This window comes from Musca domestica, unplaced genomic scaffold (assembly GCF_030504385.1).
Source record: "Musca domestica strain aabys unplaced genomic scaffold, Musca_domestica.polishedcontigs.V.1.1 42, whole genome shotgun sequence".
Taxonomy (NCBI): Eukaryota; Metazoa; Arthropoda; class Insecta; order Diptera; family Muscidae; genus Musca; species Musca domestica.
In genome coordinates, this window is record NW_026712329.1 from 2,356,323 (window position 1) to 2,382,361 (window position 26,039).

The 26,039-nt window shown below is 35.1% G+C and overlaps 1 protein-coding gene across 2 annotated transcripts in view; it reads left to right on the top strand.

Moving 5' to 3' along the window:
* The first annotated feature begins 7,188 nt into the window (after positions 1 to 7,188).
* Positions 7,189 to 26,039, top strand: part of LOC101888171 (tubulin beta chain) — a 173,916-nt gene continuing 155,065 nt past the window's right edge. The window contains exon 1 of one of the 2 annotated variants that reach the window (XM_059127048.1): positions 7,189 to 7,734. In XM_059127048.1, coding sequence (XP_058983031.1) covers positions 7,678 to 7,734 — 57 coding nt within the window. In that variant the 5' untranslated portion in view covers positions 7,189 to 7,677. The remainder of the gene's footprint in view (positions 7,735 to 26,039) is intronic. The other variant, XM_059127047.1, reaches the window with a different exon arrangement.

Here is a 26,039-nt window from a genome sequence, read left to right on the forward strand (position 1 = left end):
TTAACGACCTTCATGATTATTTAAAATGTTTACTCATTGTGCGGGAGGTATGAGAAGGAGTTGACAGATACATTCCAACCGATACAACCGTTCAGAATATTGGATACTTGTTAAATGCTCTCAATTATTTTGTATTTTAGTTGGTGTCGCTAAATAATATTGATAACATAGGGTAAGTGTGCCTAAGGTCGGCATGTCCCAGTAGTCGGCAGTTTTGAAATTTAAACTTAAATAACTAAGAATAGAATAGACCAAATAATGAAATAATTGCAAAAAAAACGTCAACGTCATAACGGTTTTTGTCAGTGAGTGTTTTCCAATGCGTGCGATAGTGTTTGATTGTAAAGAAAAAAATAATGGTGGCGTCAACTTAATAATCGATTTAAATAAATTAAATTTAATACTTTTGGAATGAGAAATATTTTATAATAGTAAATAACAGTCTAAAGATCATTTTATATCATTTATCATTTATATTAAAAAATTTACAAATCAAGCATTTTTTCTGTTATATTATTTATTGCCGACATTAGGAACAGAATAAATAGAAATTTGCCAATAGTCGGCAGGGTGTGCCGATTACTAGAAAAATATAATTTTTGAATTATCCAAAAACTACACAAATAAAAAAAATATTTTCTGTCGGCAGTTGCTTTTATTTGTGCTTTTTGACCAACTTTTCTGAATTAAGTAAGTTTTTAAATCAGCTATTTGACGTTTTAGATAGCGGTGGCATTTTTGAAAAAAAAGTGCTGGCTATCTAAAGGAACAAAGATCAATTATAAATTCCATATAAAAAAGGTACTTTTTCTTTTTTTATTTTATCTCATTTTTATTTTAATTGAAAATCCACACGTTACTGAAGGTAATCGTACTATTTAGTTTAGAATGATAATTAAATAAAACACTAGTTAAAAACGAAATTAATTTCAAATTCTGGATTAAACTGTGAATTAGTAATATAGCATTATTTTATACTATTTGAAAAAAAAAATATACAAAATAATATTTTTTTTTATTGAAATACCATATGCCGACTACTGGTAAATAGACATGCCGAGCATTGGAAAATGGTGCCGACTACTGGCAAAAAACTACTATTTTAGTAAAATTGCAAATTTGCCAATTTAATAAAAACAAATTCAATTTTTGAGTTTTGCCTTGTTAAGGCGAAGATCATATGTTTTATGATTTATGTGTTTGTTTTCTCTTTCGAGACGAGCTTAATGATCTGAAATTTGCAGTGAAAAGGAAAGCCAGATAGACACTATCACACACTCACCACTATGCGACGCGTTTCGCCGTTGGTTAAGCGGCTCATCAGGCATATTTGGTGTGGATGATGGCTTACAAGGGCCGTTCTCTGGAAAGTAGTATATATTTCGAACTTATTGCAAATTAGCATATGCGAATTATACACTAGAAACTCTCCAGGTTCGACTCAAGTTCTATTGGCAGATCTTTTTCACAGCAAAGTTTTGTTTTTGTAGTGATGGATTTTTTGTCCACAACAACTACATTGCTTCCAATGCATACACTTGTTTTAGTGTTTTGTTTTGTTTATTATTTCGAAAAGTAAACAAAATTTGGAATCTGAAAAACTTTATTTTTCTGCAATTGAAAGATTTCACTCAGAATGTTGAAAGATTGAAACATTGAAAATCCTAAAAGTGCCGACTACTGGTACGTTTACCCTATCTTCTCCTATGCTTATTTTATCTGACTATTGCCTATGATAAAACAATAATTTGTTATTGATTTGGGAAACACATATTCTCTTGCTAAGTTCTACTGAATGGCTTTCTACAGTGACATGTGTGCGTGAGAGAAAATTCTCTCAGTACAATATGTGGTGTCCGTTGGAATTGCAATATTCGCATTTCGAAAAAGGAAGGTTGTACTGATTTTTTTTTCGAAATTCGAAGAAATGTCTGAGTTATTTGAAAAAATATATATTTTTTTTTTCGAAAAAATCTCTGAGAATTGCAATTTTTGAATTTCGAAAAATTAAAAGCACTTAATTTGTGTTAACTTGTGCCATTTATTTTTATTCCCTCCAGCATATATAGTATGGAGGCTATATTATTTTCGTCATTCCGTTTGTAACTTATCGAAATAATAATTTTAGACATAACAAGGTATATATATATTCTTGATCAGTGTAAAATTTAAGTTTAGCCCTATCTGTCTGTTATAATCATGCTACAGTCAAAACGAAAATAGATAGGAAGCTAAAATTTTGCACAGATCTCTCTTTTGCCTGCAGGCAGTTCAATTTCGAAGATGGGCTATGTCGGTCCACGATATCGTATAGCCCCCATTTAACGGTACCCCCAATATTCGGTATTTTAATGATTTTAGTCACACATTTCAATGGAATTGCTGAAATTCTACAGAAGAAGTTCTTTGTTAGATGCGAATTGTCTATATAGGTCAACGATATTGTATATCCCCCATATGACGGAATTGTCTGAAAATCATCACAAGGAGTTCCTTCTGAGTACTAGAAGATATCATATACCCCCTGTATTACGGTATATCGATATATATTTTATCGATATTCGAATTTTTACAATTTAAACTTAATAAAATAACAGCAATTTACGACAAATACTTGCAATTCCTATTGACATTAAATCAGTACAGTCATTGAGTAATTTTGACTGGCTAGTTATCGTACACACCTATTGACATTTGGAATCAAGTCCAATTCACCATCGAATTGAAGTTCAATGACACACGTCACACTTGCAATAAATGCCAGCTCATGCCGTCATTGAGTTTATCAGTGGAACAATTTTTGGAAATGATCTCAACTACACAACAAACCATTTTTAGATGACACATGCAACGAGAAAAAGTTGAAATGAAAAATCAAATGACGTAATTGTGGATGAGTTACACCTGACGGTTGATAATGAAAACCATTTGAAATCAAATACCTAAATGCAATAAACAATAGATGGAAACGTTCTCTTCTTCCAATTCTCTTGGATGACACAATCTTTTTAAAACGTAACATTTTTTTTCTCCGTACGTCATGTCCAAAACTAGTAGCGCACAATATTTCCAAATTGAGATGACCCAATAATAAAGTAGACATGCAATTGTAATTGAAAAAAACTGAGATCACCTTATCGTTTAACGCAACAAAATTGTAGAACTTGGTTGTTGATAGTTTCATGTATGCGATTTGGATCTATGAACTATAGTTTATGGCAGACAATAACACATTCAGTTGTTATTTAAAAAATCAAAACAAACAAATTATATGCAAATTTTTGGGAATTGGGGACTAGTTTCACATTTTATATTCTTTTAAAATGTATTTTTTTTTTGGGGAGAGGGATTTTGTCAGTCTAAGTCCCATTACGTTTATTTAAATGGTGGAAAATTAATATTCATAATTTTAACCCTTGGCGAGATGGAGGTATTGCCCATATTAAGCGAGATTAAAAATAAAGAGCGCTAGACTTGGGAAAAAAACCCGGGACTAGCTTTATATTGTATTGGTGCACGAGTGGTCGATACTTTTAGAATTTTCGTTTCTTCAACATTTCACTTGTGTAAAATTTTTTGATTACAGTGAAATTGGGTTGTTTAGATTAGAAATCTTGTTTAATCTTCAAATTTTTCGACAAAGTTCCAATATTTTTTATTAAATAAGAAAAAATTGCAATTTTATTAAAATATATTTCTCTGCCAGTAGTTGGCACCACTTTCAATTATCGGCATAACATATTCCCATAGTCGGCACAGGTCCTATAATAATTCTCAAATGAGCTATAATTTAAAATTTGCAATTTTAAAAAAATTGTGCTGCATGTATCTAGTTTTGACTGCATCATAATTAAGGGCCGGATAGTCAAAGTGAATTTCTATTTTAAAAGACGATTCAATGACGATTAAAAAGTCCGCCTGTTTGTCCACCAATCGGTTATATCATTTGGTAATATCATTTGGGGCTACGAAAAAATACATCCCTTTGTTGAGATTTTTCTGTAAGATGGTCCTCTCCCCCCAAAGTAGCCTAAATATTTTTTTAGTTAAATCGTTTAGAAAATGTACTTTTACATGGGAGCTACTCCGAAACATTAACTGCATTGATTTTTTTTCCCATAGAAATCAATATGTTAAATAAGGGTCAAATCAATTGAAACAAATAATAAAGCAGTAAGTTCGGCCAGGCCGAACTTTGAATACCCTCCACCATTTTTAACAAATTTGGAAATTTTCAAAAAATAAAATCCGTTAAAAATTTTGTTAAAGTTTTAAAAATACCGAATATAGCTGTACATTGTGCTCTATACGAAGACGTGGACCTGTATAGACAACTTTTGTCATAAGGCATTGCAATATTCAAATACGAAACTTGAAAAAAAACCGGTGAATATGTAGCTGAAATCATCAAAACACCCAATATAGGGCAGTACCGTTATATCGGGGCTATACGAAGACCTGGACCTGCATAGACAATATTCTGCCACAGGCTGTAGTACCCATTAGGAACTTTAAATTTCAATTAAAATTTCAAACAATTTCGGTCAAAAATAGTAAAATATAGTAAAATAGTAAAAATACCGAATACCGTACCGTTTTGTGGAGCATATACGATGACCTGGGCCTGCATACGCAAGTTTTTGTCATAGGTTGTAGTACCCATTTCGAATACTAAATACGAAATTTGAAACAACTTCCTTGAATAATGCCCTTAAATTCAAATTCAGCCAAAATATTGTATGTTGGCTAAACGATATTGTTGACCTATATACACATTTCTCTTCCAAGGAGTAAAGTACTCAAAAAGGACACTCTTTGCGAATTTTCAGACAATTTTATTAAAAAATTTGGCTACAATCATCAAAATACAGAATATCGGGGAGTACCGTTATATGGGGGGCTATATGATACTGTGGGCCGATATAGCTCATCTTCGATCTTGACCTTCGAAATTAAGCAAAGCGAAGTGTGGAGTAAGGTTCAGATTGTAATGGACCCTTAAAATTTGGGCTGAGAACCCAAAACCCCCTTTGTGATTTTGATCTTCGAATACTACCAACATTGGATTTCCCATTCATTACTCACCATTGCGCATGTTCTCCCGTTTAACGGTACCTGAGATTTAAGTAGTTGGAAGTATGTTGAGGTTTTTGTCATAAGCTGTGGTAGCGACTTCAAATACGAATTTTGAAACAATTCCCGTGAACAATTTCTCTAATATCATGAAAATACCTAATAAAGGTTGGTTCCGTAGGTTGTAGTACCCATTACGAACTTTAAGTACGAAATTTGGTTTATAATGTCTCTAGAATCATTAAAATACCGAATTCATGGACCGACATTGAACATTTACGAACTCAGGCTCCCTTCTATATCAATTCATTAAAAAGATAGCGTGATTACAACAGACGTTCAGGCAGACACACACTGACGGACATCGCTAAATTGACTTAGAATTGTATATGTATATGCTAAATATACTTTGTCGGGTGTGACATAAGTATTTCCAGGAGTTACTCTCAATAGACTGGTAGACGGTATAAAAAAAAACAAATAAGAAACCACCTCAATAGGTCCAGGCCACATATGAACAGGGAGCACAATGCCAAATTTCAGGTTTTAAGCACTATCTCTTCACCAAATACCAAATTATACCAATTATAGTACTATTTAGTACCGTTCGTTACTAAATAAAACAAAAACACCTCTTTATCACAAACCTACCACCAACAGAGACTCCAATACAAAATTTCACCGGAATTGTTTTAAATTTGGTACTAATAATTGTGATTATTTGTGCCACACTTTTCACCGAATTTGGCAATGGGTACCAATTCTTAAGACAAAAATTTCCTATGAATGTCCACATTTTCGAATATCCCTAATATAATTGTACCTTTCGATAGCCCCTATTTGTTTGTTTTTCGGCACACTTTCCAAATAAATTATCTCAAATTGGTATTTTGAGTTTGCAATATGCCTGCTCTAGCAGATAGTTGGCAATACAGGCTCACGCTTTCGTATAGCCTCCATGTAAGTACTACACGATATTCGGTACCGATTAATCTCGATTATTTTTTGTCGTTTCGATTAATCGATTATTCTTTTTCATTCATCATCACTAATCGCAACTACCAACAAATCAACCTTATAATCCATTATTTCTACAAGGATATGTACCCGAAATAAGAAGTTGTCAAAATATAAGTTGGGGTTAAATATAAAAACCATATATTTCTTCTAAGTATACAATCTACAATAATGATATTCTGAACGACTTTTATCGAAATCGGTTTGACTTTGCATTGATTAGTTTACTTTTCTTTCAAACAAAAATATAACCACCCTAGTGTCTCAGAATAAATTTGCTGGACAATTCATCCAGTTAAAGTAACTAGACAGACCTATTATGTAGCGTTTAGCAGTGACATTTATTACGAGAGGTTACATAGACCAGGAAAAATACCTCCGTCAAATTTAGTAAAAATCAATTCACATTAAGATATAGCTCCCATATATAAGTTCCATCCGTTTTCAAATTTGAACAGTGGATTTTTCATTTGAAACTCCACTGCAATACTTGTTATGTGAACAACCATAACCCTCTATTTATTCAAAGTCTCCTTGTGGCAAACTTTGATCGTACTTTGCTCTTTGTAATTAATGCCACATTTCTCTCACCCTCTCTCTCTCTCTCATTTGTTTTCCCCAATCTCAATCTCTACAGTTCACTCGCTCAGATCACGAAATGTATTAAAAAATTCAATAACAGTCGGCATAAAGATTATGGGGAATGGGAAACATGTGATTTTCAACAAGACATCAAAACAATGCGTTCTATTTTTTTTCACATTGCGCTTTGCATGGGTCTAACGAGAATTCTCTCAGCACACTCTTGGCATTTTTTACTACCTCTGAGTTCTCTTTTATATATTTTACAGATTCAGGTTCGTAAGCAATGTTTGTGTGTGTGTTTTTAAATATTCTTGCTTCTTTCAAATAACCACACCACCACGGCGGCCAGCACCACTTGTTGGCATCGTGTTATCAACAATGACAACAACAATACCAGCGACATCAACAAGAAACGTCTCCAACAGAACTAAAGCAAACACATCCATGCGTACACAAACAGAAAACAACAATAACTACATTGTCGCTCAGCTGTATTTTACCGATTCATTCATTTTACGTTCCGACAACGCTGCTATGCTAGCTAGCTGTGTAGCTAATTTTTTTGTTAGTGTGCTCTCATTATCAGACCAAAGTAGTGCCAGTATCTGAGTATCTCCTCATATCGCGGTACAAATTCAGTTATATTTGTTAATTGTTATTGTTGTTACAAAACGGTGGTGCGGTGTTCGTTGTCGTCAAACGCGACCAGCAGTATCTGAAAGTGCGTTCGTGCGTATACCTCAGCTGGATAGGAGAAGTCTATCGAATCAAAAAATCGGTCTGTTCTATTCTGAAAATTGTGCGATTTAACACGTTGTCGTTAACGTCCGTCGAGTTGCTCACAGTGTCGCCGTCGTTGTTGTTGTTCTTGTCGTAAAAAGTGCCCAACAGTGTACAAATATTCACTTTCATACCTAGGTACCTAGCTGTGAAAGAAGAAAATCCAAAAAATATTAATTTTTATTTTCCAAATAAATTTGAGGAAAAAATCTTTAGTACAACATGAGGGAAATCGTTCATTTGCAAGCTGGCCAATGCGGTAACCAAATTGGTTCTAAGGTTAGTAAACATTTTTCGATTTCATTTTTACAGCACAGAAAATAAAACCAACCCGTCGTCTCTGCTTTCCTCAGGTCATTTAGCCGTGATTATGTTTTGATGTACATTGTATTTTAGATGTGTCTCTTCTTCTTCTTCTTCTTCTTCTTCTCCCTTGCATTGTCATTTTTTATTTTGTTACATTTTTGCATTTCCTAACCTCAATATTTAATTATAACACATGCTATTGTTTTTGTATTCTTCTTCTTCTGTTGCTTTGGTCTCTTTTACTTGCCTTCGTTTCTTTTCTGCCACAAAAGAAAGCGGGCAATGAGTATTTCATGTTCTACGGTGGCAGCACCCGCCATCGTTTCCCATAATTTTTTATCGCCTCGTCATTACCGACCGCACCGCAGCGTACCGTCTGTATCGTATTTACTTGTGTTTGGATTTTCCACATTTGCGCCCATATTAATAATTAGGGGTAGTCACTGAATCAAGGAAAGAAATGTCATTATAAATCGGAAGAACTGTTCAGTAGTGGGATTCTCAAAATTTTATTGATGGCAGCGACAAAAATCTGTAGCTTTCATACAACAAGAGAACTATTAATTATCAACCTTGTTTCTTTGGTAGGTCTTTGTGAATATTTCATTTCGTCGCTAATTTACCGACAAATTTCGTTAATTTGTCGACAAATGTCGTCAACCAGTTATAGAATAGCACAACAATCTCAGGCGATCTTCTCTCTTTTGAAGCATTCTAAATATAAAGAAGTCTGGTGTGAGATCTTTGTATTTCAGAAGACGTCAAATTACTATCCCTGTCAATATTTTTTGAAATTTTCAATTACATTCCAGTTATTTATAATCCCGAAAAGCTGGAATATGAGCGCATTTTCTGATCATAAAAAATACTTTTTTCGGGAAAAAAAAAATGTGCCCTCCCGCGACTCTTTCAAAAAAATCCATTTTCTGATAGCCCACCAAGTCTTCTTCGAATCGTGGTTTTATCATTTATTGATCTTTATACATGTATAGTGATAAGGGTATTATGTCTTTGTGCATTTGTTTGCAACAGATAGAAGGAAGCGTGTTAGTTACTTTTAAACGATATTCATAGAATCACTTTCTGAGTCGATTCTTGGGAACAAAATGCAGGTCACATTTATCATCCGATTGAGATGAAATTTTGCAGACAATATTTGTTTGGCCCAAGTACGAACCCTTTGAAAATTGGTGATAATTGGATAAGATTTAGATATAGCTTCCATATATATTCAACCATTTTCTGGTTAATTGTGCACCATATGGTCAATATAAGTCCCAATGACCTGAAGTTTGGTACCGAATTCAGTCTAGAAGCAAGTACTTCAAATTTCGTAAATCGGTTAAGATATAGCTAAAGCTCCTATACATATGTTTTATCCGCTTTTGGATTTAAAGTCCCTTACATGCGTAATATGCATTCCACAACAATGATCTTTGGTCTCAGATATCAGATACAGCTTTGAAATAAGTGTATTAAATTTTGTGAAGATCGGTTCAGATTTAGACATAGCTCACATATCTTCAACGGTGTTTCTTTAACCCGATTTGTTATATTAGCCAGAAGTCTTATAATATATACAGGGTGAGATAAATAAACTGCAACTAAGTCAAACGCCATAATTTTTAATTTTTTTTTTTTTAAATTGTATTGCGATGCGCTTGCTTGAGGTGATCGACACTGGTATTTTTTAGTGCCAACCTTGCTTTCCAAAATACTCCAGACACAATAGTCCAACGGATTCGTATCCGGAGATTTTGGTGGCCATTGTGCGCCGAAAATGAAGCGAGGAACCTCATTTTGTAACCATTCTTGGGTGGTGCGTGCTGAGTGTAATGGTGCTGAGTCCTGTTGGAATGTCCAAGGTCTGCGGCCAAAATGTTTGCGTGCTCAAGGCTTGAATACACCCTCCAGAATATTTTCGCTATAATATTCGGCATTTATTCTGATACCACGGTCGATTAGTACGAGCGGAGAGCGACCATCGCGACCAAACTTTCAACTGACCTCTTTGGCAAGTAAACACGATAATTTTGTTTGTTTACAAACTGCTGGACAACGAATGTTTTCTCATCGGAGAAAACCAAATTCGGCAGTTCTCCACTTTCGGCCAAGCAATGCAACTCTTTAGCTCTTTTGAATATATTTTCTTTCTGTTGCGCTGTAAGTTCTTGCGCTTTTTGGAATTGCAATGGCTTTACCCCGAGCCAATATTTCCAATATTTGCCGAATGGAATATTGCGATATGTTCAGCTCACGAGCCATTTTCGGCCATCGCGACGAGGTCAAATAGAGACACAAAAGATTTATTCACATTTAAATGCATGTGTGCTCTAACGATAGCCACTTGTGGTTTTCCAGTCAAATATAAGGAAATCACACTATCACGCTTGAATTCCATCACGAATAACTTTTTTCTGGAAAATTCCCACCACAATGCTTTTGTAGGCTTGTAAACAATATAATGAGAAATGCTCATACATGTTCGATTCGGGAGTAAATCCTGTGGGAGTACGCCGTTGAGTAAAAAAACATTGAGTATACGATATTTTTCTCGGACTCTCGAATTAGAGCGAGTATACTTCTAGTTTTCCTACTACTGTTTCAGCTTTTATACCCTCAGCCATATGGCTACAGAGGGTATATATCATTTGATACGGTCAAAACGTGCCTAGTCGAAATAACGGTTTTAGACCCTAGGTCTCTTTGGACCAAATCCGTTTCAGGACATTTGGAGTCGATCTAGCGATGTCCGTCCTGTTTGGCTGGCTGATGCGCACGATAACTCTCGAAGGGAGTACCCGATTTGGTCCAAACTTTGTACATCGTAATATTTTTGTCAAACTTAGATCGAGTTCGGAGATGGGCAATATCGGTCCCCTCCTTCTGGTACCTCCCCCACAAAAGGTCGAATTTTTCAAAAAATATATTTTCTGCACAGAAAGAGAAATAATGATCCGGTTTTGCCCCATCTTTGCAAATCCTAATATTTGTAACAGCGCAACGTCAGGTGCAAAACTGGACAATATCGGATCACTCCATCAAGTACCTCCCCCACAAAAGGTCGAAATTTGCAAAAAAAAAATTTTCTGCACAGAAAGAGAAAGGATGTTCCGATTTTGCTCGAATAATAATATTTGCAAATCCTAATATTTGCGTAAGTGCTAGGTCAGGTGCGAAAATGGACTATATCGGTCCACTCCATCAAGTACCTCCACCACAAAGGGTCAAAATTTTGAATAATTATAACTCTTATAAAATGTGATGTAAGGAACCAAACGTCTTAAAATTTCACACACCCCAATATTTCTATAAACCTAAGATCTGGTGTTAACTTGGAATATATCGGTCAACTCCTTCTGGTACCTCCCCCACAAAATGTCGACATTTTGAATACCCATGTGGCTCATAAAACGCCAAATTAACATCCGATTCCATTTAGACTTGGCACATCTGAATATTTCTATCAACACAAGATCTGTTATAAAGATTGTATAGATCGAACCATTTCTTCTGGTACCTCCCCCAAGATTCAAGATTTTGAAAAAAAAACGCTCAAATAAAGCGAAATAAGCATCCAACTCTGCAAATTTCAAACATACAAACAATTTGAACCCCTTCTGGCACCTCACCCACATAGTGTCACAATTTTCAATAATTTTACCTGTTTTTATGATTTGGCATAATATACGAAATGGACAATATTGACCCATTTCTTCGGAACCTGCAGCATAGAGGGTCAAACGTTTGAATAATCTTAATAATAGCCAAAATATATTTAAATAATCTAACGTAGGCTGATGGTATATATCTGTCGGCAATACCGACTGATACTTTTTAACTTGTTTTTATAAATTTCATGTGCATACCCATTCTACAAACGTAACAATATCTAATAGGATTTTCGCCAATCTCTATCAACAAAGCGTAGGATAGTTAACCGCTCAATTTCAAATTAAACTCTTTCGAGCATGTTGTTTAAAAGGAGTTCTCGCGAGTAAACTTCTGTAAAGCGCAAATCTTTCACTCGCAAGTAAAATTGAGCAGTTCTGAGAGAATAAGTCTTCAGAATTTTTATGGACAGGAAAAGTCTAAACTCATCTTGTGTATGTAAGGCATACCTTTTCTGAGGCTTTTTATATAAGATATCTTTCGATGCCTCTATATATGAGAGATTTTTTGGATGTTGAAAAGGTTTTCAGAAGTTTCTGGATATAAATAGTATAGAATGTTTTTATATATTAAAATCTCTTAGTAAGTATACCGAAAACTTAAGGTTTTAAGAGAAGGTTAAGAGAAGGTTTTTTCTGGTGCATTTTATGTATAGAATATCTCTTCTGAAACCTCCTAAATATGAGAAGGTCATTTCTAAAGTTTTCTTCTTTTCTCAAATTAATTCGTCATATGCAATAATAACTGCTTGGTAGTGCTTACTTTGTGAAAAACATTCCTTCTCTGAGACGTTTTCGGAGCTGTTTTGCATGTTTTCCCTATAATTGAAACTATCTTTGGAAGTCATCCCTATATGCATGTATTATATATAGGGGAACATCTTTTTTGAGATCTTCTGTAAAATGCTATCACATGTTCCTTTAAATTACCTATCTTATCATTTTCGTACTTTTTCATTAGAAATCCGGTAAAAAATGATAATATCCATAACTTGAATTCCCCTACTGTTATTTCAATTATTTCCCTCACTTGAGGGTAAAGAAAAATACATTGAAAGCCCCCCTTTGGGCAAACATGTGATAAGATTGTATTGAGTAGGCAAAAAACATCGGTACCTGAGTAAATTCTCATACATACGCAAATGAGTATTTCACATACTTAACCTACATAAACGGCCGTACATAAGTGCACCCCATAGGCTCTTCTTTGCCCTGCGCTATACGACGTGTGATTTTTCTCGTTCATCCCATATTAGAATAACACATTTGGTTTAACAAAGCTTCCGCTAAAGGCATATTGTTTAGTTATGTGTATGTATGTTTTTATGTTAATCGAAATGAACTATTAACGCATATTTAACAAAACAAAAATGTTTGTGATATTGTGTTTAAGTTGTATGTTCACTTCTTCCTCGTCATTTGACGATCGGTTGTGAGGGAGACAAACACTCACATAAATTTATAAATTTTATTTTCACAGTCTCTACAAATTGACAATCAGCTGTTCTTGTTGCAGTGTTTAGCTTGTTTATTGCTTGACGCTTTTAAAAAATTAAATCAATTTGATATTGAAACTTTCATTAACCGGTACAAATAAATGGATTATAATACGATGTTTGATCTTGAAATTAGCTTGGCTTATGAATTTAATTTAATATAAAGAATATCGGCAGGTACAATTATATAGGGGCTATACGAAGACGTGAACCTGCACAGACAATCTTCTGTATTGCCTGTAGCATTACGAACTTTAAATACCAAATTTGAAAAAATTCCGGTGAATAATGCCGCTAAAATCATCAAAATACCGAATATCGGTAGGTACCTTTATATGGGGGCTATACGAAGACGTGAAGCTGCACAGACAATTTTCTGTCTAAGACTGCAGTATTCGTTACGAACTTCAAATAACAAATTTGAAACAATTTCGGTGAATAATGTCGCTAAATTAACCAAAATACCGAATATCGGGAGGTACCGTTATATGGGGGCTATACAAAGACGTGGACCTGCGCAGACAATTTTCTGTCTCAGGCTGTAGTATTCATTGCAAACTTCAAATACCATATTTGAAGCAATTTCAGTGAATAATGTAGCTAAACTCGTCAAAATACCGGATATCGGAAGGTACCGTTACATGGGGGCTATACCAAAACGTGGACCTACATGACCCATTTTCAATACCAAAAGTCCTGCAGACAGAATACACATTTGAGTAAAATATTATCTACCTACTTCATTTCGTTCGGAAGCTAGAGTGATTTCCACAGACGGATAGACGGACGGACATCAAATCACATAGAATTTTATGCTGATCAAAAATATATATATACTTTGTGGGGTCTAAAATATATATTTCGAGGTGTTACAAACGGAATGACAAATTGAATATACCCCCATGCCCCCCATGGTATAAAAATGCAACAAAGTCAAACGCCATAATTTAAAAAAAAAAAACAAGAAAATGTCGGATATAGTCTCAGATTTTAGAATAAGTTTAGATTTGTTCGAATTGGTCACCTTTGGCATGAATTATGGCCTTCAAACGGCCAATGAAACCGTAGCACGCTGCCCGAATTTTGCTCTGCAGCATTATGGCTCATTCCCGGTGAAGCGCTTGCTTGAGGTGATCGACACTTTGGTATTTGTTAGTGCCAACCTTGCTTTCCAAAATACTCAAGACACAATAGTCCTACGGATTGGTATCCGGAGATGTTGGTGGCCAATGTGCGCTGGAAATGGAGCGTGGAACCTAATTTTGTAACTATTCTTGTGTGACGCGTGCTGAGTGCGATGGCGCTGAGTCCTGTTGGAATGTCCAAAGTGTGCGTCCAAAATGTTTGCGTGCCCAATGCTTTGCGATAATATTCGACATTTATTCTAATGCCACGGTCGATTAATACGAGCGGAGAACGACCATCGGCTGTGGTCAACCGAAGGTAAACACGATCGTTTTGTTCGTTTATAAACTGCTGGACAACGAATGTTTTCTCATCGGAGAAAACCAAATTTGGCAGTTTGTCACTTTCTGCCAAGCGAAGCAAATCTTTAGCTCTTTTGGGTCTATTTTCTTTCTGTTTTGCTGTATGTTTTTGCACTTTTTGGAATTTCAACGGCTTTATCCCGAGCTTATTTTTCAATATTTTAATGGAATATTGTGATATGTTCAGCTTACGAGCCATTTTTCGGCTTCTGTGACGCGGATTTCGATCAAGTCGCTTCTTTACTTTTCGAACCATTTCTGCTAATGTTGCTGTTTTCTTCCGTCCACTTCCTTGACGTCGGTCTAGGCTACCAGTATCACGGTAACGAACGATGGTACAAGCCACAAAAGATTTATTCACATTTAAATGCTGGTGTGCTATAACGATAGCCACTTGTGGCTTTCTAGAAATCACACTATCACGCTTCAATTTCATCACGAATAACTTTTTTTCTGGAAAATTCTCACCAAAATGCTTTTTTTGGCTTCCTTCAGTTACCTCTCCCAGAAAGAGGTCATTTTTTTTTAAATAATTATATCTAGCGGAATAAGAGCCCGATTCGCCGTAAATTTCATACACATTAATATTTTTATTAGTACAAGATCTATTGTTAAGGTGATATATATCGGCCTACTCCTCTGGTACCTCCCCCATAAGGGGGGATCTGGTGTGAATATGAAATATATCGGTCCATCCCTTCTGGTATCTCCCTCCCCCACACAAAGGGTTTCAATTTTCTATACTTATTCTTCTCTTAACTTGCGATGCAAGTCAACGAAATTTATCGGCCAACTTCTGGTACCTTCCCCACAAACGTTCAATATTTTGATTTTAATTTTTCTCATAACATTGAAAAGGAATATTCGATTTTTTTAATTTTGTTTCTATCTGCATTAGATGAAATAGGCATATTCCAAAATTTAACAAAAATTATCATATATCTCATAAAATGTTAGGGAAGTAGTTGATATAGTGTAAATCTGACACATTGGACAATATTGGCCCACACCTTCGGAACCTTTCCCGACAGTTCGAACAATCATAACGCAAGATTGAGGGTTTACATCTGTGGGCAAAATCGACTGATACTTGTTGTAATTTTATTTTTGCAGACCAGTAAAACCATAATAATTTCCAATTTTTTCATTGGTGTCATAATTTGTTGGTCTAAGAATAACACTTCTTGATTCATTTTCAAGGTTCATACTCCTTAATTGTATATATTTTTTCATTATCTCTTATATACATAGATTTGTTTGTAACAATTGTCTTTGTTCGTAGCATTGAAATTATGTCATTTCAAATCCATATGTTTCGGAATACACATTGTGCTCTATTTTAAGCTCAAGTTGTCAAGTTGATAACGTTTATCAATAGAAATAATATCGGTAATTACAGTTTATGGCAGCATTGTTTTTGTGCTGAGTAATACAACTTTTGTACGTAATTCAAATTCCAACCAGTGCACTATGGGGCCGGCCAATGGCATGTTTTTGATGCAAAAATCACAGGGACGAGGTAGAGCTCCCAAATTTAATTTCTTTCCGATCGGCAGGAATATAGATATAGCTTCCACATATACTATCATCCGATTTAAGATTTAGGTCCCTCAGAGTCGTAATATGAACCCTATAACATGGCATTCGGTATGAGAAATCAGATTTGAAAATTTGATCGAAGTTGGTTCAGATTTACCTATAGCTCCCATATATATTCCCCTCAATTTTTTTTTTTTTTTTGTGTAAATTTACACCATCCGTGCATTTTTGTCTAAGTAGGTTGAGTCATGGATCATACAAAAAAATTCCGACAAAATTAAATTCTGCCATATTTGGACCAAATCAATTCCATTATAACTTTTTTCAAAGTTATAATATACTATCTAAAGCAATGACATTTGGTAGGAGAGGTTACTACAGCATAAACATATTTCCGTTAAATTTTGGAAAACGAGTCAGATTAAGAAATAGCCTCCTTCATCCGATTTCAAGCCGTATTGGTCATTCAATAAAGATCATTGTTGACATTATTTACTTCAAACAAATACACAATTTAAGCAATTATTATACCCTCCACCTCGGAACTTTAACTTTGTCATTCCGTTTGTAACATCCCTAAATATTCGTCGTAGACCCCATAAAGTATATATATTCATAATCAGCATAAAATTCGAAGTCGATTTAATGACGTCTATCTGTCTGTTGAAATCGCGGTACCGCCCACATTATTTGACGTAGCACTTCAAAATTTAGCAGAACAATTTATAATGTGTCTAGGATGGTTGGTATTGAAAATGAGATATATCGGTCCATGTTTTGGTATAGCCCCATATAACGGTACTTCCCGATATTCGGTGTTTTGACGATTTTTACCACATCTTTTCACGGATTTGTCAAAAAATTGGTATTTGTGGGTCATAATGGGTTCTAGCTCGTGTGGCGAAACATTGTATGTATAGGTCCACGTTTTAATATAACCCCCATATAAAGATACCTCCCGATATTTGGTATTTTGATGATTTTTACCACATCTTTTCACGGATTTGTCTAAAAATTGGTATTTGTGGGTCATAATGGGTTCTAGCTCGTGTGGCGAAACATTATATGCATAGGTCCACGTTTTGATATAGCCCCCATATAAAGGTACCTCCCGATATTCGGTATTTTAATGATTTTTGTCACATTTTCTTACGGATTTGTCAAAAAATTGGTATTTGTGGGTCATAATGGGTTCTAGCTCGTGTGGCGAAACATTGTATGTATAGGTCCACGTTTTAATATAGCCCCCATATAAAGGTACCTCCCGATATTCGGTATTTGGATGATATTTACCACATCTTTTCACGGATTTGTCTAAAAATTGGTATTTGTGGGTCATAATGGGTTCTAGCTCGTGTGGCGAAACATTATATTTATAGGTCCACGTTTTGATATAGCCCCCATATAAAGGTACCTCCCGATATTCGGTATTTTGATGATTTTTGTCACATTTTCTTACGAATTTGTCTAAAAATTGGTATTTGTGGGTCATAATGGGTTCTAGCTCCCGTCAATATAACCATATAACTTCCCGATATTCGGTATTTTGATGATTTTTGCCTTTTTTTTTTGCGGATGTGTCTAAAAGTTGGTATCTGCAGTTCATAATGGGTTCTAGCCCGGTGGCCGTACACTGAATATTTAGTTCCACGTTTTGCTATAGCGCACATATATCGATACCCACCGATATTTGGTATTTTGATAATCCTAGTTACATTTACTCACATAATTGTTTCAAATTTTGTATTTTAGAAGATTTAATAGATGACAATCTTTGAAGTATAAAATTGTCTATAGAGGTTTTGGCATGGGCCATATAACGACTTCACTCACTTTATGGTTTTTTGATAAGTTTAAATGCATTATGCAAAAGGTGTAACTAGTATATGAAGTTATAGTGAAACACGCTTGAATTCAGATACTTTCATATAAAAATGTTTCCTTTACCCTAAAATGGAGTGTATTAAAAGTTCGGCCCGACTGAACTTAATGTTTTTTTCACTTGTTTTTTATTCAAACGGCTGTCTTCAAAATATGGTTTATTGCCTAAAAAACATGTCATCGGCTCCATAGTGCAGTTTATAACTTATAAAGATTATATTTCTAAACGATGGGAAGTTTAAAAAGCTCTGAACTTAATCCTATTCTTATCCTACTTTTTGTCCAATTTCTTCATCAGCTCCAAACACTGTAATAACAATCACAACTCCCCATACCTGACTTTTCTAAGCCATTTAATTAATGTATGTTCCGTTCCAGAACCTGCAAGAATCCACTAATATTGTTATTTTCTTCGATATCATAAAGGGAAAAACGGTTATCCTAGTATTTTTTTACATTTTTGCAGTACTTGAACAGAGGACTTTCAACGTTGCCACCCTTATACTTCCCTTATTCTATTAAAATAACACTATTCTTCCAAATCATTAGTAATGAAAATCCTTTATTGTGTATTTCCGTTGAAATATATAATCGCAATAACCCTGAATCGGAACTTTTTAAACCAATTATCTGCAAACCATATTAAATGCTTTAGAGTGTGGTTTATATTGTGCGATTATGTGTTCGCCTGTGTGTGTGCAAACCAACATTAATGTCATTAATGGAAGTCCATTTTTTAATAAATTTGTATTAAAAATATTTTCATAATATATTGTTGTCACTGTAGTTGTTGTTGTTGGTTGGTTGGTTGGCATCGTTAAAACGATGTCAGGGTTTATTGCGAGTGCTGAACAAAAAAAAGTGTTGTATTAAGGAAAACTATATATATTCTTAAATATATGTTATTTTATAAAACCACAATTAACTAATAGTGACAATTTAATGTTTTTTTCATCTCGTTTATAATGAATGTTAATTAACTGCACTCAACAAAAATAAAGTTTTGTTATTTTGAATTGAGGGAGGGTCAGCCTTTTTATAATCTCAGCCATATGTCTACAGAGGGTATATATCGTTGGATTCGGCCAAAAAGTTCCTCATTGAAATAACGATTTTAGACCCAATGTCTCTGTGGACCAAATCCGTTTCAGGATAGTTTCAGTAGATCTAGGGGTGTCCATCCGCCTGCTTGGATGATGTGCATAATAACTCTCGAAGGGAGTATCCGATTTAATCCAAACTTAGTACATCCTAATATTTTAGTCAATCTTACATCGAGTTCGGAATGTTCACAGAAAATGGGTAACCCTATAGAACAAGAAATAATCATCCAATTTTGTTCGATCTTTGTTAATCCCAATATTTCTATTAGATCACTACATCATGTACCTCCTCCACAAAGGGTAAACATTTTGAATAATTGTAACTTTCATAAAATGCGAAAAGAGCATCAGATTCTCTTCCATATTTCCAATATTTCTCTCAACACACGTAAAAAACATTAAGTTCGGTTAATGTGACTAGGATTTTCAAAATACCGAATATCGGTTAATATCGTTATATGTGCGCTATAGGAAAACGTGGAACTAAATATTCAATGTTTTGCCTCCGGGCTAGAACCCATTATGAACTACAAATAGCAATTTTTATCAAGATATCGAATATCAGCAGGTACCTTTATATGGGTGCTATACCAAAACCTATACATACAATGTTTCGCCATACGAGCTAGAACCCATTATGACCCACAAATATCAATTTTTAGGTAAATTAGTAGGAAAATGTTGCAAAAATCATCAAAATACCGACTATCGGTAGGTATCGATATATGGGCTATATAATAACGTGGACCTATACATACAATGTTTCGCCACACGTGATAAGACCCATTACGAACTACAAATTCCAATTTCTGGACAAATCCGTTAAAAATGTGGCAAAAATCATCAAAACGCCAAATTGTAAGGAAATCGGTTCAGATGTGTATTGTGTACTATATGTGTAATATAAGCCCAAATAGGATAACATTTGGCACATGCGACCGGATTCAACATAGAAGTAACTTTATTAAATTTGGAAAAATATTAATGTTTCATCCGATTTTATATCTAAGTTCTCAACCAAATTAGGCCTGAAAATAAGTATGCCAAATTTTATCGAGATCGGTTCAGATTTGGATATAGCTCCCATATATAACTTCGTCCGACTTGCCTTTTATTGTGCATCAAACGTCTAATATTTGCACAAATGGGATGAAATTTGGCACTTACGACCGAATTGAGTTTAGAAGGTAGTATGTCGAATTTGGTGAAGATCGGTTCATATATAGCTATAGCTCCCATATATATTGTTCATCCGATTTGTTGTATTTTTTACCCACAGCCGTAATATGCACTCCATAACAACGATATTCGGGGAAACATATCAAATACAGCTTAGAAATATCTTTGCCAAATTTTATCAAGATCTGTTCAGATTTGGATATAGCTCCCATATATATCTTTATCCGATTTCAAATTAATTGTGTACCAAATGGGCAATACAAGTCCGAATTTAAGAGATACAAATGCTTCGGCATATATAGTCCATTGAACTTTAAATTATAATTATAATCCTAGCGTGTATGATTGAATTCTCCCATAAAATCTTTTAATTGTTATGCCGAGCTCTACTTAATTAGCAAAGTGGTGTAGGGTATCATAAAGTCGGCCTCGCCCGACTTTAGGACTTTCTTTACTGGTTTATTTTTTCTTTGACATTTTTGCTTAAAAATAAAAATTGTATTTATTCGATAAAATGTTGGTATTCTAAGGTATAGATCCATAGATTTTGTTTTTCTAATCCCACTTTTTCTCAGTGTTACCTGCTTTCATTTCGTTTCATAGAAATGCTATAAACAACAAACTTTAATGTTCTGACATTATTGAACGCTTCATTACCATTTGCTTTTGTTGCTACTTTATTATAAAATCCTGCATACATATACATGTATATCACATTTTTACAGTTGTTGCAATTGTTGCTATTATGCATTTGTGGAATATAATATTATTAAAAAATACAAAACCAAAAAAAAAAAAAAAAACACTGGTACAATTTTCACACTTTAATTAAAACTTCTTTTTGATTTATTATGATTCAGTGTGAATTATTGTATTATATTATCTCACAATCACAAATGTCCGCATCTGTATTGGGTAATGTATGTATGTACACGAATGTATACATATGTGTATGGAAGTGCTCAATGCATTGCAATGCATAGTCAGAATCGCAAAGGAATTAAATTTCGTTCAACACAGAGAAAATATAATCTTGTTCATTGAGTGTGAATTATCATTTTGATTAGGTAAAAAATATTGTAACACCATGAATATTGGTTCTAGACCCACCATGTATCACATCGATCTCCTATAGCTCCCAAATATATTTTCATCCGTTTTCATGTTTATTGTGATGAAAATGAATTTTAGAACATTAAGTCGATTTTCAACGATTTCAAGTAAGTCTAAAAAGAAGATGGTTCAGATAAAGCCACCATTTTTTCCTGATGATTTTCGTTTGATTAATTGAGCCAAAAAGATTGAAATATTCGTTCTAGATCCGCCATGCAAGTATTTACAGGTCACAGTTATTGTCCAATCCTCATGAATTTTGCATGGAGTTAGGCTCCGAATAGAAAATAAAACAACAACCATTATGCTCGATTTAGAGACACTTTACAGATCACAATTATAGACTAATCTATGAGTAATGTAGCTCGGGATTGAAGTTGGATACAAGACAGAAGCCTACCATATGGATTCTTGTTCAAGATGTATGAAATATGTATTTCGAAGATCTCAGCCACTTTCATCGTATCGAATGGTACATATTTTGACATTTTCACGAAGACGTTGACCTTTATCAGAAATTTTCTGTCATAGGATATAGTACCCATTAGGAACTGCAAATTCCAATTTTAAAACATTTCCGGTGAAGAATGGGCAAAAATCATCAAAATACCGAATATCTGGAGGCATACAGGCTGTGTTAAAAAAACGGCAACAAAGTCAAAGGCCATAATTTTTACATTTTTTTTTAAGTTTTATTGAATGAAAACAAAAAATGTCGGAAATTGCATCAAATTTTAGAATAAGTTTAGATTTGTTTGAATTGGTCACCTTTATCACGAATTATGGCCTTCAAGCGGCCAATGAAACCATCACACTCTGCCCGAATGTTGCTCTGCGGTATTTTGGCCCATTCCCGTTGAAGCGCTTGCTTGAGGTGATCGAAACTTTGGTATTTTTTAGTGCCACGGTCGATTAATAAGAGCGGAGAGCGACCATCGGCTGTTATGGCGGCCCACACCATCACCATGGTCGGCGCTTGAGTTCTGGTAGCCAACCGAAGGTGCGCATTTTCAGCTGACCTCTTTGGTAAGTAAACACCATCATTTTTTTTTGTTTACAAACTGCTGGACAACGAATGTTTTCTCATCGGAGAAAACCAAATTCGACAGTTCACCACTTTCGGCCAAGCGAAGCAACTTTTTAGCTCTTCTGAGTCTATTTTCTTTCAGTTGCGGTGTAAGTTCTTGCACTTTTTAGAATTTCAATGGCTTGGGGTAAGCTCATTTTTCAATATTTGTCGAATGGAATATTGCGATATGTTCAGCTCACGAGCCATTTTTCGGCCACTATGACGCGGGTTTCGATCGCTCTTTACTTTTCGAGCCATTTCTGCTGATGTTTCTGTTGTCTTCCGTCCACTTCCTTGACGTTGTTTGTTTGTTTGTTTGGTTGTTTGTTTGGAAAAGCAAGACGTGACCGATATAAATATGACCAAAGTTGTAGCCATCTAGGTCGATCCCTGCGAAAGTTAGAGTAATTACCGCAGATGGGCATGTTCATATCGCCTAAGAATATTACGCTGATCAAGAATATATATTTTGTTAGGTCTAAAATGATTATTTAACTATACATGGTGGAGGGCATACAAACACATTCTTTTGTAATGAGATTTTATGTCATCATTGATGTCTACAATATCTTTTTTTCAAAATTATTTTTTTTTGTCCCAGTGTATGTACCGTCATATTCAATTTTCATTAGTTGTGCTGTTTTCCATTCATTATTATTATTATTGTATTTTTTTATATTTATAACGAAAAGTAGTGAAAACCCATATGTATTAAAATTAAAAATTGCATTTTAATGCATTTCTTGCAACTGATATATCAGCGTTTGCAAAACCATTTAATCACATTAAAGTAAATTGTGCGCGATATTGGCCGCTGCATTTGTAGCAGAGTTCATGGCAAGCGGGTATTTTTTTTCTTTCATAGATCCCCGAAAGATGAAGGGCACCACAGCAACAAAAACTTCAAACATTTGCATACTCGTACTTATTGCAATCAAACTTAACCCTTTTTTTTAATTCATTTCATTTGGTTTGCTAAACTGTCGATAAAACAGCGAAATTGGTTTTTAAACAAAAATTCACATTAATTTACTAGCGATTTTTGTTGTTGTTTTTGTTGTTGCTTACAAATTTAATTGCCCTGATGCCCAATGAATTGGAATTATTAGCATCTATGATGATGTCGATGCGATGATGATGATGATTTGGGTTATTAGAATTCATTCTGTATTAGGCATGCATATCACACACTTCGTTGAGCATTCAATTTCATTCGTTCGTTGTTTTTTTGTTGTTTTGCTAATTTTACACAAAATGCGAAATTAAATGTTACAATATAAACGTAATTGATGTTAATTTTTGGTTTGCGAATAAAATGTAATTATGCGACCATAATTGCACGAAATTATATTAGAAATTATTAGTGGCAGTATTTAGAGCAACAAATCGTACACCCCATTCCCACAAGGGGATAGGACTAGATAGGCTTTAGAATTAAAAATATGTGAGAGGGTGAAATATTTAAACTATCTTTCACCATAGAGTGAGATAAATCATTAACAAAATTTAACTTGTAAAATCAATTTTATTTTTCCATATGAAATTGCAGAAATGACACCCTTCGTACGTCCATACTCCACAATATGAACATTCTATTAATGGTGCAATCGATTATCTTTGCCAAAACTTGCTAATATATGGAATATTTTTGCGTAATAATATTGTATCAGTTGCAATTTTGAAATGAAACCAGTCAAAAAATGTGGATATGGTCCGCAAGATGTCCATATTTTAAGAGTGCAGTTTATTTGGAAAAAAATTGAGACCAAGGCCAAAGTACATTTCGTCAGTAGCGCTTTGAAAACTATTCGAAAGCGGATCAATGTCAAATTACTGCCAAACCTTGAAAATGTTGAATATCTAGATGTATCACCCCTTTACGTAGTGGCTACAACAAATAGTGGATCTAAAATTACAATTTCTAGAGAGAAGATATCATAAATAACTAGAACCCAATTAGAACCATAAAAATCTTGAAAATCAAAGAGTACCATTGTATGAGGGGTACATTTATACGTTTTTCAATATCAACACCTTGGGAGTGCCACCAATTCCTATGCTAAATTTCATTAAATCCTATATATATTTATGGGTTCTTTGACGAATATTTCCGACGTAATGGCATTCTAAGTATTCCCTCCATCCCTCCAGGAGCCGTGCTGCAGCACGTCCATAGAGGAGCCGTGCTGCAGCTCGCCTATAGAGGAGACGTGCTGCAGCTCGTCTATAGAGGAGCCGTGCTGCAGCTCGTCTATAGAGGAGCCGTGCTGCAGCTCGTCTATAGAGGAGCCGTGCTGCAGCTCGTCTATAGAGGAGCCGTGCTGCAGCTCGTCTATAGAGGAGCCGTGCTGCAGCTCGTCTATAGAGGAGCCGTGCTGCAGCTCGTCTATAGAGGAGCCGTGCTGCAGCTCGTCTATAGAGGAGCCGTGCTGCAGCTCGTCTATAGAGGAGCCGTGCTGCAGCTCGTCTATAGAGGAGCCGTGCTGCAGCTCGTCTATAGAGGAGCCGTGCTGCAGCTCGTCTATAGAGGAGCCGTGCTGCAGCTCGTCTATAGAGGAGCCGTGCTGCAGCTCGTCTATAGAGGAGCCGTGCTGCAGCTCGTCTATAGAGGAGCCGTGCTGCAGCTCGTCTATAGAGAAGCCGGGCTTCAGCTCGTGTATAGAGGAGCCGGGTTTCAGCTCGTCTATAGAGGCGCCGTGCTTCTCGTCTATAACTCACTGTCCCTTTTTAGCTCGTCTATAAATGTTATTCTTTCAGCTCGCTTGTGAAGTATCTCTTTAACTCGCCTGTAAAGCCTCTTTTTAGCTCACCTGTGAAGTCTCTCTTTAGCTCGCTTGTGAAGTCTCTCTTAAGCTCGCCTGTGAAGTTTCTCTTCACCTCGCCTGTAAAGCTTGCTGAAGCTAGTCTATAAAGCTTGCCTTCAGCTCATCGATTAAACCTTTCTCCATCTCATCTATAAACATTCCTTTCAACTAATGTTTTTTTTAACACCCTCATTATCACCATATATCGGGTAGGAATCGGTACTAATTCGTTTCAGTGCCTCCCGAGTGTATGCAGTCACGACCGACGGTCCACCTGTCTTTTTGTGTGGCTAGTGCTCACAATAGCTCTTGAGTAGTAAGTTCGAGCTGATTTCAACTTTTCAAATTGCAATTGATCATTCCATCTGAAACCCACCACTAGTGGGGTCGCAATTTCCAAAAAATACGCTATGTGACATGGTTTATGAGGCTGTATCCATTTTATTTGCCTCGGGCATGGAACAGGTACAAAAATTAACAAAATCGAATACTCTCTTTAAAAGCCAAAAATTTAAACTAACATTACATTAAGATTTTGGACTCTGCATCTTTTTGACACCAATCAAAGATGGTTCCCCTATCCGATCAGAATTTACACATCGCAATTTAACTATCAAATGGTTTTTGAAAATATTTTCTCTAATTATTCATCTTGGATCTCCCAGACATTTTTTTGAAATCTGAAAGTGGAAATGTTTATCTTAATGCCTTATTAACCCATTCCAAAAAAAAATGCACAAAGATCTAATACACTGTACCACAGTCTGGCATAGGATATAAAAATTAAAAATATATCTTCGAATACATATATCTTATCCATTGTGGAATTTATTCAATTTATCCACTCACAAATGTCTACAGTCCCCACCCCCTTTACTTTAATCTTAGTGTATCACAAAAAAAAAATATATTTTTTCATAACCTCAACATCATCTA